The sequence below is a fragment of the Cyanistes caeruleus genome, chromosome 1 (genome assembly GCF_971803275.1).
Source record: "Cyanistes caeruleus chromosome 1, bCyaCae1.hap1.1, whole genome shotgun sequence".
Lineage (NCBI taxonomy): Eukaryota > Metazoa > Chordata > Aves > Passeriformes > Paridae > Cyanistes > Cyanistes caeruleus.
Window position 1 is genome coordinate 96,713,960 of NC_141701.1, and position 15,349 is coordinate 96,729,308.

The following is a 15,349-nucleotide window of genomic DNA, read 5'->3' on the forward strand; positions in this document are numbered from 1 at the left end:
GAATACACACAGAGCTATTTATACTTGTGTATAAAATATGTACACTCACAGACACGTATGTTAACGAGATAGTAATGTTCTGGATTAATGACTCAGGACATTACTTGGAGACTTTTTTTCTGCCATGCCCCACTACACAGCCAAATCACTTCAGAGACAGGAAGAAAATTAACTTTGCTTAAAGAATGAGGCAGTATCAGCATTAGATTTTTACCCCTCTGGTAACACTTTTGGACATGAGGAATTCCAGACAGCATTTCCATAGCATAAACCACCCAGGACTGAAACTGAGGTTCTTGTCCAAAAATATCACCACAGGATATTGTTGATTTCAAACAGGCAGAAGAGGAGAATAGAAAATGAGAACATTGTGTACATTGTCCGTTGTGTACTTTGGTGCATTGCCATTGTATCTATGTCAAAGTCTTCCAGTTTTGCAGCCATTCCCTAGAGCAGTGGGTCACCTAATGCTGTTCCTGCTGGCAGAACATGATGTTCAATGGAAGGAAACAATTATACAGGTATCAAATCATGGACTATATTCTTGTTTGGGCCATTCTGATGGAAAAAAAAAAAAAAAAGCTGTAAAGTAAGCCACGTATTAGAGATTGTCTGTGACATTTTTGGCTCTCATGAAACTCTCTGAACTGTCAAGAGAGCATTTAAGAATGGGGATCTTGAGGTATAGTCAGGCTGCTTAGGAGTCCTGGTCTGATTGTAATATCCAGTCTTGTGCAGATTATTTCTGCTGCCAGCTTCAGAAGTAGTTTGTATAAGTCTTCAGGCTCAAAGTTCAGAGAACAGAAAATGTCTTTTAATATTACATTAATATGAGTCTCCCAGGCTTACACTGTTCTTATATTTATAACCAGGCATTGGTTATACTGCTATTAGATTTAGCCATAATGAGATATAAAGGAAGAAGCTAGTGATGAAGTAGTCATTATTACCAAGAATATTTACCTTTTCATTTACAAGGCACACTCTGGAGATGTCAATGATGGCTTTCATAGAGGCAATGTAACATAAATTACAACACCATTATAGATGAAGCAGATGAGGCTCCCTACCAGAAGTACTCTGCTTCACTAAGTCATTGGGGACCCTGATTAATTAATTAGCATTCCCTCAACTTAGACTGCCTGGGGATTCATCTGCACAATTCCAAGAAAGAGCCGGTTGTATTCACGTGGCCTTACTTCCCGCACAGGACTATACTCAGTCTGGCCATGCTACTGCACTGCACAAACACTGCACTTTTAGTTTATTATTGGATGTAATAGAGTAAAACAAATCCATCACTTTCTGGCTGCTGAGAGATTTGAAGCTAGACGTTTGTTTGGCATTGGCCAAGCTGGGTTCATACTATTGCTAAAGGTCATGAAAGCAGCGTGGACTGTTTTCCCCCAAACTCTATAGTTACTCTGTATGTTTATTGAACTTTGGCAATACTGTTATGTGCTCCTCAGCAGCTCTGCCAACATAATTAAAAAGGAGCAGTTGTATCAGAAAAGACACAGCAAGTTACTGAGGAAAGGTCCCAGTTGAATATTAACTCAGATTGACTAGCAGGGTGTAGAAACACGTAGAAAGTGTATAGGACACCGACTAGTGAATAAACAACATGCAGGCTGAACACATAATGGCATTCTGGTAAGACAAGAGGGTAATGAAGAAGAATCATTGACGCAATTACAAAGGCAGTGGTAACACACCGATTTTATCAAGGTCAGTGACCTCTGCTGCTATTAAAGTGTACCTGACTTCTTACTACTGAGGTAATTAGATATTTTTGAAGTTAAATACTGATCCTCCACATTTCTAAACAAAAAAGTTAATTGTTTTCAATTTGACATCCCCCACAATGGTTTTAGACTGGCTACTTGTATATTATAACCTTGTTTAACAGAGAGAGACAACAATTTTTAATGCTTTAAGCTTTTATAATTGATCTTAATATTGTAGCATGTTTATTTGCATATGAACTAATCTTCCTTTCATATAGACACCAAGCACTCTATCTGAGGGCAGAGCTGGTCTAAACTGAGGGAAGATGTGGCATTGAACTTTTCTGTAAGTTGTAAAGGTATGTTCCTTAAGGAGTTTGTTTCTTCAGACCTACTATTACACTAAAGCCAGAAAAAAAAAATTGGCTGTTAGAATACTACTTCAAATTGCCTGCAACTGGTGGACCTTGGTGAAAAATTTATATCAACACCCATATTAAAAGCTTTTAAGACTATTTGAAATGGTTCAAAGAGACAAGTCTCATTGTTCCTCAAACTCTTACTGAAATGTATCATATGGAAGAAAATTTAGACATTTAAATAAGGGTTTGACTTTCTGAGCAGCCATGAGACCCAGTAAGTAGTTCAAGATCACCGTTTTGAATGCACAAAATTGGATTTGTTGTCCAGCTGGACAGGTCCAGTCATAGCAGTCATAACCAGAACCTGTAGAAACATACAACCTGAAGCATACATCATGACTCAGTGTATTGATAGTTTAAAGCCATTTTTTTACAGAAAAGTTATGAAATCACTACACCTGTTTATCCAGGATTCCCTGAAGCCTTCCTCTCAAGCTCCTTATGAGGTGCTCCTATGATCAGATTGGAATGAAAATTATGCCATACATAAGTCTGTTCCTGGATGCTGTAGACAAAGACATTGATCTTGCCTCTGGCCAGAAAAAAGTTATTGCCACACTGAAAAATGGGAACCTCCAACCCTTGCAAAGTGTTGAACACTTTCACATTACCACCATAACACAAATAACATGTGAAGAAAGTCCTCCAAAAGGCAAAAAAATTAAAATTGTTGAAGAACAAGACTGTACATAATGCTTTTCAGGCACTGAAAAGTTTGTTTAACAAAGGATTCATATTGTCCTTGTTTTCTGAGGGTTTCAGCAAGGGTTTTGCTGGAGAAGGAGCCTACAGACATGCTAGCTGAGGACACTGGTTTTGTCTAGTTTGGAGAGAAGGAGGCTGAGGGGTGATGTTCCTGCTCCTGACAGCTTCCTGAGGAGGGGAAGTGGGGAGGGAGGTGTCAATCTCTTTTCCTTGGTACCCAGTGCCAGGGCATGGAGGAATGGCTCAAAGCCACATTTGTTGGGGGAGGTTTAGACTGAATATTAGGAAGCACTTTACCAAGAGGCTGGTCACACACTGGAAAAAGGCTTCCTGGTTGATTCCCTCTGCCTGTCAATGTTTAGGAGTCATTCAAACAATACCCTTAAATATATCCTTTAGCTTTTGGTCAGTCTAAAGTGTCAGGCAGTTGGACTGGATGGACATTAAAGATCCTTTCCAATTGCAATGTTCTATTCCTTTCTATTCTATTATTTTCTATTCTAAGATGTCTTCCAAACACATATATAAAATGCCCGTTCCCACTGTTTACCCCATCACAAAACTCAGGATCCTCAGTGGTGTCCAGACATGTAATTCCTACTGAAATAAGTGAAAATAGTGCTCAGATGCTTTTGAAAAGTTCCACTGGCTTCCTCGGTGCAGCTTTATGCATTTGAAGAGATTAAATCCACAGAATGTGTTGCAGTGTTTCCATTTCAATGTCTATGGCTGCCAAAGAGCTTACTGGGACAGAATCTCTTCTCCATTTGCCCACTGCACCATAATGTTTTCTAGTCCCAAAGGATGAGCTGTTCTGCAGAGATTAGCTCATGATGAGTCTCCCTGCTCATTTTAGACTTCACATTAGCAAATAAAAAGTTTTGCTTCTATTTCCACTAAGGAGCTCAGTCTGATCAGCAATCTTAGAGCATTCCTGATTGACTTGCCCATATACAAAACTCAGACACAGGAAGAATAGTTTATGTGAATTTTAATCAGATTTGTATTTTTATGGAGTTTCATCCATAAAGAGCTTGCAATTTGGTCCCAAATCTTCTAAATCACTTAGGAAACAATTTCATTTCCTTCTCCTTTTTCATTTTTTATTTTGTCTTGTCCACTCCTTTTATCTTTTTTATTCTTTCTACATGAGACTAAATTTAGGAAAACATTTTCACATTTGGGTCCCTCTCTTAATTTTTTCTTTTCACTCTCCTTTTGCTCCTCACCACCATTTCCATGCTTCCTCTGGCTCTTCCTTCTTCCTTATAATGCTTTGAACAAGGGTTGTCACACAGAGCAGAATGCCGAGATCTACTTACCAGCCCCTATTTCTTTTTACACACCTTCTTGTGGAATCACCCTCTATGCCTAAAAACTTCAGACTAGTTGCAAGAGCAGGGAGAGAGCCTCTTGGTGTTCTGCATTGGAAGGACAGCACATAGCTCTCAACACCTAGGTTGGAGACTTATGCAAGATTTGTGACTTCACAAACTAGAACTGTATATCCAATTCAAGAAAATATGTTAGGGAAGCATATGAGCTAAGGATAGGTTCAGAATACAAGTTCTCTTCAGGAGAACTGTTTGGTGACATTCTCAGAGTAGAAAATGAAGAAATTAAAAGAGCAGCAATTGAAGAATTGCAGTCTCTCAAAACAAACTAGAAGACAAAGGAAGACATGCATCCATTTTTTTCCTTCTGTGTATATTATTCCTTGCTAAACTGAAAAATAATTCAAATATTACCCTTTTCCAGATAAAGCCACCTCAAAATTTCATGTCTTTGAAGTGCATTCATGTACTTGAACTGGAATGAAGGGAATGAGCAAAACACTGTGCTGCTATTATATCCCCCACTCTTGTTGGTTTTGGAAGTAAAAATTTTAAGAATTAATGTTTCTTTTAAGGGAATGCAGTAACCTAAGTAGGTTTTGCATTTTTGGAAGAAATTTAGAATGATTAAATTATCTCCTAAAATGAGATCAACAAAAGAATCTTTCAAGACATAAACCTAAAGCAGTGGGAGTTTGACGTAATATATATGGAAATATATCACGTTGTTAGAGCTGAGTGCCATCTTGCATTTTGCAACAAATGAGAGGAATTTTGTATAAATGCAGGCCAAAAGGCTGTATCCGAACCTTTGAAGTTACTGCTAAAAATATCAAGTAGACAATGCTGAGGATAAAGACAATCTTTCCAAGGAATGTAAATTTAGTGAAGGAATTACTCATAATGAACAGGTCTGAATGCAGGACGCAGTATGTGTCCTTCTTTGAAAGATACAAGAAGCTTTCAAGGTGTCACTCAAGTCACAGTTTGGGTGTCTCTTGTTCAGATACAGAACATGGCTACAGATACACTGAGAACAAGGCAATATCATCACTGCAAATGTTCTGCTGAGCTCTGATTCTTACATTAATATTGGACTTTGTCTTATCTCTGTACAGTTCTGTCTTTCCAATTCTCTGTTACATCCTGCCACCACCTGATAAAGAGATGAATCTGTAGGACATAAGATAAATCATTATTAACAGCAAGAACAATTTGTAAGTCTCCTAATTTGTATCTAGAGAATATTTAGCAAGGTTCTAGAAAAAAACAGAAAGTAAAGGCGTTTTAGAGAAGGGGAAGATTGGTTTTTAAAGAGTTTTGCAGAAAAGGCCATGGAAGGTAGACATAAAGGTGATGGAGCTAGAGGCAGCACTTGCAGACTGTGAGATACCAATGGAAAATGACACAAAAAGTAAGGACAAGCACAGCAAGAAGTGCCAAGCACTAGCTGGGAGGCAAGGCCATGAGGTTTTGAAAGGGTCCAGTGAAATTATGTTAGTTTCTTCAGTACCCCAAAAAGCCTCTCATGCAGGTTCATGCTGCTCAGCGTTGTTTGCATGGCTGCCTTGCTGGGAGAGGTGATATTATGTGCCATGGTGCAGCAGGACAGCACAAACATTGTGACACCACGTTAAGACATCACTCTGTGCTCTGTACTATATAAGGAACTGGCGTGCCAGGCCTGCAAGGCACAGTATGGCTGACCTGGTGGGTTTGTTCACCAAGCCACAAGGTATGAAAACTAACTACAAATATTCAAAATGAGGTAAAGATTGGTCTGTTTATAAAGGACTGAGACTTTTTTTTCTTTTTTTTTTTCCCAGCCACAAGTATCTCAAAATAGTTTTTGTTTAATTCTCAAAATATTCCTGTAGGAACTTCCCCTGGGAGTTTAGGAAATAAATAGCTTATCCTGGACAGACTATTTATTTCCAAGATGTTTACTCATGCAATCCATGTGATTGTAATGTGCCTCCATTTCTCAAGCTCCCTTTCAGCTCCTCAGGGGCACATAACTTAAGCCTAGCAACTTTATCCATATACTGACAGACTGTTACTTCTAAATATTGAACTGGTAGCTCCAATTCTCTATTCATAGTAGAACCATTAATGTGGCAAGAGAGAGCGGTTTATGATTAGGTTTGAAATACCCAGACTCCCTGGAACCAAAAGTTCAAATTCCTGCGAGATCAGTGCTTTTGCCCCTCTGTCTGTGCTAGATGCACTCTACAACCCCAGGTCATCTACGTAAAGCCGTGAAATTAGGTCTGTCTGATCAGCTTAAAAGTCCACAGGTCATGCTTTGCAGAAGGGGCTACCCCACTATTTATGCACATGCTCTCTCACACCTGTTCTTGCTCTGCAGCATTGTGATAACAGCTGTTTACTGTCAGCTACCACAGAGCTGACTTGCAATTCAGAAGGACTGGTGTAGTCCAGCTGCTTTTCAGTTGATAAAAATTACAGTCCTCCACCTAAACCATACCATTTCAAACCAATGGAATTCTAATCTAAGAGCTGCTACTTTGAAAACACTTCAAATTCTTCAAGATAAAATGCTGTCATTAGCTGTTAGCTGCAAACACCGTGAAATTCACGCTGAAACTTCCAGGTTTTCAGTTTGTTATCACTTTCTATTTTCCTAAAAGAAGAGATTTTTATGGCAGATTTAACATTAATTTCCTATTTATTATTTGAGCAAGAATAGCAGTGAGAAAATAAAATCAGGATGGCAATATACTCCACCAACATACATTCATCTTGCAGCAGATCCTCAATGTGCCTTATGCAGCCATGTGAAGCCAATTAACCACCAGAGTATTTTTGTGATTGAAATAGGCAGCAAACAGCAGAGATAAAATAGAAATAAACATAGATAAGTTAGCTATCCTATTTTCCTATGATTAATCCTAGGTTCCTATTTAGTTAACTATTTGTTTAAAAGCAATACTGCTGATACTCCCAAAAAATGCTATTTGTGTTAATTAGGGAGTGTCTTCAGCAAAGGGTGGCCAGGACGAACAGGCCTATAAGAAGGGAAGTAGCAGCTGAAGCTAATTTCCTTAGAAAACGAAGGAAGGAAGATATCAGATAGAACTTGGTAGGTCTGGTAAGCTTTCTATATTTTATCAAATTTCCTGCAAGATGCATTCTTTGTGATCCACTTTTATATTCTCAAATAGTTTATATAACTGTTGTTTTTAGACTTCTGCCCTTTATCTATAGTGGTGTTAGAGCAGAAAAAACTGTTGCTTATACCTATTTATCTTTCTAAAGCATAGAGAAATGTGAAATTAAAAGAAAAATTATTGTTTTCTACAAAAGATTTGGTTGAAAAAAATTGTTAAAAAACAATTTAAGTAAGAAATAATTGACCATTTAATATTTGAGGGGAAAGCATTAAAATATATAACTGAGGTTAGGTTTGGGGAAAGAGTGGTGGCTGTAAAATCCTTCTTATTCCCTTTCTAAGCTTAATCATGTAAGCTTCTATGATAAAGACTAAAGGAAATCAATCTGCCTAAACAGCAATGGAAAAAGGGAATCTCTGTAGACTAAGTGCTGCCAATGTGTCACACAAACTAGCACTGCTAAGAAGTGAGAGAAGAAATGGGTATCCAAATAAAAATTATTATGGAGTACTCCTCCCTCTTTCTAAAGAGAAAAACACCCTATAAGACATCTGAATTCTGCTGTATTGAAGAGTCAGTGCTCTATCTCTTGCCACTTTTGTGTTTAGAAACACAAAGTGGATGTGAAACTCTGCTAGAAAACTTAGATGCTACATAGGTGCAAAACCTTGACAAGGAATGGAGTACTAATACCTTTTACTTCAGCAAATATACCTCCCTGTCTTCTTGTGTCCTGCTTTATGGGAGTCCTGTTCTCATGCCCCTCCAAGGCCACAGTCCATATACAGCTTAGAGTATGGGGCACTCAACCTGCATGAAATATCTGAACAACCTCATGAAAGCAAAGAGTTCAACAATTACTAGGAGTTCTTAACTGCTCACGTGATTTAGTTATTTATCTTAATTGCACATCTTTATCTTGGACTTTTCTACCCAAGAAGTAGCAAGTGTAAGAAGCACAGTTTCTTTTTTTGGGTGGGGGTTTGCAAATGAATAAGAATAATGCTGCTAGCAAAAGCAACCTTGTAATTGTAAATTCAGTTGAAAACAGACTTGCACAGAACATGTATTTTTTAGAATTAAAGCTTAGAATCAGCTGAAGTGAGACAAATGTTAAGTAAATAGGAGGGAATTAGGGGTTTGTGAGCCCCCTTTCAAGGAATTAAGGGAAACAAAATGACAATTTGATTAAGAGATCGTTGGTGAATCCAGAAATTCTCTGCCCATATCTTTTGAGCACTTGATTTTTTGCTCTCTGCCGTCTAATAGTTTTCAACTACATATGGCGTGTTAGCAGCTGAAACACCAAAAGTATATTATTTATATACTTGGAAAGAGAAAACACTATCTTAATGATGTTCCAGTTAATGAAAGGGCTTTAAAAATTCTAGCATACTTGGAGTTCCTTATGCAGAAGGCTGGGAGTGGAGTAAGTGTTGGATGTATGACCACCTGTGTTCTCATGTCCTGTTTTCAACATGGCTCTTCCAAATGCTTGAATACTGATCTATATAAAGGATAAATTCCATGTAAAGACAGAATACAGACATGAAAATAGGAACATGTGGATTTGATTTAACAGCTTGCTGTTAAAAAGCAGCTTTCATTGCATCTCTCACAGTGTGAACAATGACACAATCTTCTTATTTTCTTAGGGCAATAAACCTGACTTCAAGATGTCAGAGGAAGATGATTCATATCTGAATGTAAAAAGATCTCTGAAAAGGAGAATGGTGAAACACAGCACCCCAGTGGACTCAATGCTTTCAAGAGCAACTCCATCTCTTATAGATCTGACAAATCAGTCAATCAAGGACCAAGATGCCACAAAGCGAGTTTATGGATCTCCAATGCCAAAATCAGATCTAAGCAGATCATTATCTCAAGTGTCATCAGTGCGTGTTGATGCGTACATCCCTCACGTGTCCCCAAAAAGACTTTCAACAGCATTTGATTTGCAAGAATTAAATAAAGAGAAAACTCAAAGCTCTCAGCTTGTATTTTCTAGAAGGAGGCTTTCTACTGTGTTGGCCTCTGATGAATCAAGTCAAGAGCCAGCTCATAAGGTTGTCCCAGATACAGAAACTCAAGCTACCACCAGAGCATCTGTGGATGCTGCAGCAACTCCCAAGAGTGGACCTTCATGGCTTGTTTCTGGCATACCAGGGATAAAAGATCCTCTGCCAGCAAAATCCAGAAAGAAGAAAATTGATAAAACTCTTCAGGTAAAGGCTTTAATTTAGCTATTCAATACCTAAATTACACAAATTTCTACCAATGCTGAAGATATACAGATCTTTCTAGTGAAGTGGGAGTAGTTTACTAATAGAACATTTCCATAACTTTAGCAGTGAGGACATCTATTTATGAATTGGGTCATAACCTGGTAGACTCTGTGATACCATTCCTAATTAGAGATGGGATGCCATGCAAACTTCCAAACTAGCATTTGCTTCAGCTTGTGAGCTGGCATTGTTTACCCTAGTGGGAAAGTATATTTTTTAAAATAGATCTTTATTTAGAAGACATTTAAGAATAGGACAAAATCAGTAATTGAAATTCCAATTTTTTTTAATGTTAGCAAGTCAGTTTAAACTTGATAAACAAATAATCTGCTCCTTTTTCTTTTAAATCCAAATTTTTGTGCTTTATAAAAAGAATGACAGTCATTGCAAATGGGATCAAAAGGTGAGCAGACCTTTTGTAGGGTTTCCTGAGGAAAGCTTAGATTAATAGATGCTCTGCAGGTGCTGGCTGTCTGTGGCACACAAGAACTCAGTTTTCTGAAACTTTAATTATTTGCCAAGGGCCTGTGGAAAGCCCATAGAAAGGACAGGAAGGCAGCAGAATTGAAGGTGGCCATGTCCAGGTGAAGCCATCAAATTCTGTTCTGGTTTGGGTTTTTTCTCTGTACCATATTTTCTTGAGTGTGTCGAAAACTCAACAAAACTTTCCAGCTCTGAGAGCAAAAGCTTCTTTGCATAAAACAAATGGAGAACTTCAGCCAAAACTGAGTTGGGTCGTAAGTGCTTTTTGTAGGTGGTTTGGTTTTGAAAGCAGGTGGTACCTGAATGGATTTGGTTGATTAAAAAATATTTTTTCTTCTATAACAGAGAAAGAAAGAAAGAGAATGGCTGCTTCGTCAACTTAAAAATATTGAGGAGGCAACTAAACATGAACTGACAATTGAAGAAATTTGATTTGGCTACCTGTGGGATAAGTGCTGTCACATTCATCATGTAGGAATGACAAGTTCCAATCAATCACATTCTTCATTATATTGCCTGTTATACTTCCTCTTTCCTTCCAAAATGTTATTTTTCTGTTTTGTTTTTTTTTTTTGTCATTCTTTCCTCTTAAATCTAGAAGTCAGGTATAACTTAAGAAGATCCTCTACACAAGAGTCAACGTTAATTTATAAAGGCTGAAAGGCCTAGAACAAAGGGAGGAAGAATTTAATGTGTAAGAATCATTCTTCATCCTGCCACAGCTCTTCCTGGCCTTAATCTTTTGTGTAGCACTCAAGTCTTGTAGGGTTGCTGATCTTTCTTAACAAGAAGTCACTCGACAAAGTCCTAGTGGCCACATAGAGTGTAATCCTAGTTAGCCAAAGGAGAATCTCTTCATCCTAAGAGTAATCAAAGCTGATGCAATCTGGAATGTTTTTGCTGCTACCTGCTGAGATGAGGAAATACTGAGAGGCAACAAGGACGGAGACCATTCTTTAGAGATTACTAATTAATGAGAGCTTATTTTGAAGTTTTGGTTCAAAATCAGTTTGTCCCAGCTTTAGATTAAAAATGCAACTCACTGTTATATTGGAGATATTTATTCCTTGCCTGTGTGTTTTGAAGGAGTATGGGGTTTCTGTTTGGAAACAGTTTCTGTTTTCCTCTGGAGCTGCTGCATGGAGGTGAAGAAGGGTGTCTTACCTGACAGCTGTATTGTCAAAATTGTAATTTAGCTCAAAGGAACTTTGTGAAGCGCCAGTCAAGAACTGATGCAAAATGATGTTAGTTAACTGATGTCAGTTCCTACTGCTGTCTGTTATTTCATCTTTAGATCAAACAAGGCAGAGTTTATCACTTCTAAATTTTCTGTGCAGTGTCAGCAGCAGGAATCCAGAACAGATTTAGCACCTACATACACATACTTCTGCACTTGTGTGGCTCTAGCATGTGCACTTTCCTGGCTTGTACTGGTTTTGCAGTTGTTCCAGGCACTAATTACTCAAAGGGGAGAGGTCCCATTTAAAAGAAGCTGCCAGTTAAGAATGGAGGCAAGGGACACTTTTGCATTTCCTTGCCACAAACTGTAACTTGTAATATCTTACATTCAAGGTGGCAGAGAAGGAGAAATATGTCCCGTGCCAACATTATGAGGCAAGGCCAATCAATAGCATCTCTGTTACACTCCAAAATGTAGGTGAGGAGTTGTGGTTTTACAACCTCTCTCAGGCTTTAAAAGGAATTAGGATGTTTTTGCTAATGATTCCTGAAGTGAAATTCCTCAGAGTTTCTCAGGAGAACAGCTTTATCCTCAGACCTGGCTTTCTGTGTAGGCAGGCAGTGGGGTGATGCTGTCCTTTGGGTCATGAGCCAAGTCACGCTCACTTGGTTTCATGTTTAGTTAACGTTCTGGAATTTGTTTGTGTGTGTTACCTGGACTGCTTGTCTGGTCTCCACAGGTTCCTCTGGCAACCAGAGAGCTCCTGGCTGGTGTAGATCCCAAGCTGCTTTTGAGATAAAATAGGCATGGTTGCAGATGTGCTGCTATTCCCCTTGAGCCTGCAGGCATTTCATCAGTATCTGTGATTTGTGCCAGGGGCTGAACTAAGATCAGGCAAGTGCAAGGTTAGCGTAAAACCCTTCTCTACCCCTGGGAAAAGCACAGATTAGTCTGGCTGCATGACCCAATGCTTAATCCAAATGACCCAGTTCTGCTTCTTGTTTATTTGTACCTTCCCAGATAGTCAGTTCCAGTTGTTCCTTCTTCAGGTTTCTCATCCTCGTCTCAAGAAGTCTTGATACTGTTTCTGCTGTTCTTTCTTACTACTGCCTCTCAAAGTCACTCTTGGCTCCTGACCATTCACTTTCTTGGTCTTCAAATGTCTTCATCTAATGTCTTCTCCAATCTGGCCTCTAGCTCTTTCCTTCCTTATAAGACACAGATGTGTTTTGTCTTTAGTGCCTGCTCTTCACTGCTGGATTCCTTGCCCATCTGATACCCTCTGATATCTGACACTGGCCTTCTGCCAAAACTCAGACTGTTGTCATGCCCCAAAGTGCTGCTTGGGTTGATGCCCTCCATGATGCTAGGCCAAGTGGAAAGGTCATGTGGGACAAGTTCCAGACCTTAGGAGGCCAGGGGTGTAGTTGCTGCAAAGTTCCTTCTAAGGCCCTGCTTAGGGCTACATTAAATGCAAAAGGAATCCAGGGAATACGGCTACTAAATGTCTAAGGTATCTTTGGTTTCATTCCAAGTGCAATGCAAAAGTTCTGAAATTCAGAATTCAGTAAAGGATGGAAAGTTTTTTCAGGGAGCAAGGCTGCCACCCTGTCAGGTTAATGGAACTAGCTGGTGCAAATAAAGCCCCAAAGACTTTCCTCACTGGAGGAAAACAAATTGTACCTAATGGTAACACAGAACTGACTTTGGGTCTTTCCAAGTTTTCAAGCTATATCAGGCAGACAGATGCAAAAAACCAAGGGGTCTCATGGTTTTGAAAACTACTTCTATTCCCTCTCTAGAATGTTTAAAAATAAATAGAAAAGATTATATAGCATTTGTTTTGGAATAATTTAGGCATTCATGCAGAACTTGCAGAAGTTATAAAACTGCTCATAGTATTTAAAGACAATATTAATACAATCAACTGGTTCTTCAGGGGTTCTCCAACATGTGTCTGATGTTCTACAACCACAGTATCAACAATTAATTACATGTTACAATCCTCAGGGATTTCAACCAGGCCTATATAGCACAGACCTTAGTGAATGGTGTTCCCAAAGAAAGGTTGGTGTCTAATTTATAAAGTCAAGATGTTGAAAAATGTGAAACTACACATATCAAGTTGCACTTACAAAACTGTACTGCTGTTATTATACTTCACATATAAAAATATCCATAAGGCAAAAATAAATTAAAAAAAACCAAACAACCACCAAACTAGTATTTCTTTTGTTTACAGAGCTTGAATTTAATTTCTCCCATAGACTCACAAATCTACTGGAATTAAATTTTTAAGTTTAAAAGATACAGCTACTTTTCTGTCATACTATGTATGTACATTTTGAAAGGAAGAGATTTTGGGAGGAGCACTACTAGTATGCAGTTTCACTCTTGTTTAATGCTCATCCTCTAGTGGCAACAATGGCAAATTACTGTTTGGTTAATGCTTCTCTTCATGAATAAAGTTCCTTTATGAATATTTATATTACAATATCATCACAGTGAAAAAAAAAATTCTTAAAGGGAGGTGTAAAATCCAACACCTCTAAACAAGAAATCTTCCTAATAATTATAGACCTTAAAGATGGATTTTGGGAGCTGAGGCTGAAAAAGGTTGGTGGCTACAGACACCAGATTCCTGTGAGAAGATAATCCCCAAGACAACCTGTTCTGTAAAATAAAAAGCCCTTTTCCTGTGTGAATGAATGTGAAGCAGAGTTGCAACATACTCTTGAGCTTTGGTGTTGTCCTGACTTTCAAATGCAACACGGACACATTTGTAAGTTCAGAACAGCCTTCCTATTGAGAGTGTTCTTTTAGGGCAGTATTTTTCCTTTTGGAGTGAAGCTATGACCTTGACCTATGGAACTGTTTTCAGTACACTTGTCCCTGAATAGATATTACACAACCTACCTGCTGATGGTGACTAAGCATGATGTTGGAGGGAGAAGAACAAAAACATTACCAAGAACAGAGGGAAGAGACAAAAATGTCTTCATCCTAGATTTATGAGCTCGGCCTTGTTCCCACTGAAGCACTCTTCTGTTGACAGAGTTGGGAGTGCTCTGCCCAGCTGTGGTGCTTCTGTAGGAGGCCAGTTTGAAGAGAAAAATGTTTAGCAGATGTATTTAGCATATTTTAGATTTATGTAACAGACAAATGGAAACTAGATCCTTCCTTTGCTCATCACAGCTGAACAATTTTAGAATAACTAGGAAAAGTGGAAAACTTCTAAATAAAAACAGATTTTATTTTTTTCCCCTCTAGGTTACAACAGTTACATTCCTGCTATGGACAAAACTCTTGACTAATAAATCACACAACAGCATCACTGACCTGTACTTGGTTGTGTTTTGTTCTGTAAGACATACAAAAGTCTCCCTTAGCTCCATCTGTTGATGAACTCCACCATGCCTATTAAAACAGCTCCCTCCTCAGTATTTCCAACTTATTAGAAACAAATAAACAAACACTGAGCCTAGCAGCACTTAGAAAAGTTAGACCAGTTGAAGAAATTGGGTAACATTTTCAGATGTTGCTAAAAACTTGAACTAAGGATGATCCTTTAGGATGTGGACCTGAGCTGCTCACCCTGCCCAAAACTTGCTCAGGATTTCTAATACTTTGTAGGTACCAAATACTCCTATGCAATTAAATGGTGCTTAACAGTGCAGTCAGTAGACATGCAAATCCTGTAGAGTTTGACAGCTGACAGCCTCCTGGGTACGCTCGCACGTGCGGCTTTGCAGCACTGACAGCATCCCCAGCCCTCCGCCGTGAAACGGTGTGCATCGAGTGCATGGTGATGCACAGCAGACAGCAGTGAGACAGGAGTCCCATCTGATTTCAGTCCCAGCAGCCCACAGTATAAAAATTTGGAAGTACAGATTGCGTTTCAAATCCCCTTCCCATGTAAGATAGGAACTTGAAACCAAATGTCCTAGCTCACAAGGCAGTAACCTTTATTTCTAGCCTTCCTGTGAAGTCAGTGGCTTTGTTACCTGTCAAAGTAGCTCCACTTTGCCTAAGTGTTTATTAAAAATAGGACTGAGCTTGCATCATTGTTCTGTCGCTCA

At 38.7% G+C, this 15,349-nt stretch overlaps 1 protein-coding gene and 2 long non-coding RNA genes across 7 annotated transcripts in view; 1 reads left to right on the forward strand and 2 right to left on the reverse strand.

Annotated features, from left to right (window-relative positions):
* The window catches only part of LOC111923698 (uncharacterized), a 55,672-nt gene that overhangs the window by 29,535 nt on the left and 10,788 nt on the right, over positions 1-15,349 (reverse strand). The window lies entirely within an intron of this gene.
* Positions 2,500-5,360, reverse strand: LOC147655759 (uncharacterized). The gene is made up of 2 exons (XR_015274409.1): positions 5,274-5,360; positions 2,500-2,601 (listed from the first exon to the last, which is right to left on the reverse strand). It is a non-coding gene; the product is annotated as an uncharacterized LOC147655759 (long non-coding RNA).
* CCDC201 (coiled-coil domain containing 201) lies at positions 5,853-13,485 on the forward strand. Of its 3 annotated transcripts, none has more exons than XM_086843608.1 (4): positions 5,853-5,923; positions 7,180-7,291; positions 8,978-9,547; positions 10,436-13,485. In XM_086843608.1, exons 3-4 carry the CDS (start codon positions 8,999-9,001, stop codon positions 10,520-10,522), a joined length of 636 nt encoding a protein of 211 aa, XP_086699734.1. In that variant the 5' UTR covers positions 5,853-5,923; positions 7,180-7,291; positions 8,978-8,998; the 3' UTR covers positions 10,523-13,485. The 3 variants fall into 3 exon arrangements, with proteins under 3 accessions (XP_086699734.1, XP_086699741.1, XP_086699749.1); XM_086843615.1 differs by lacking the exon at positions 5,853-5,923 and adding an exon at positions 6,592-6,802; XM_086843623.1 differs by lacking the exon at positions 5,853-5,923 and adding an exon at positions 6,673-6,802 and having other exon boundaries at positions 7,180-7,300.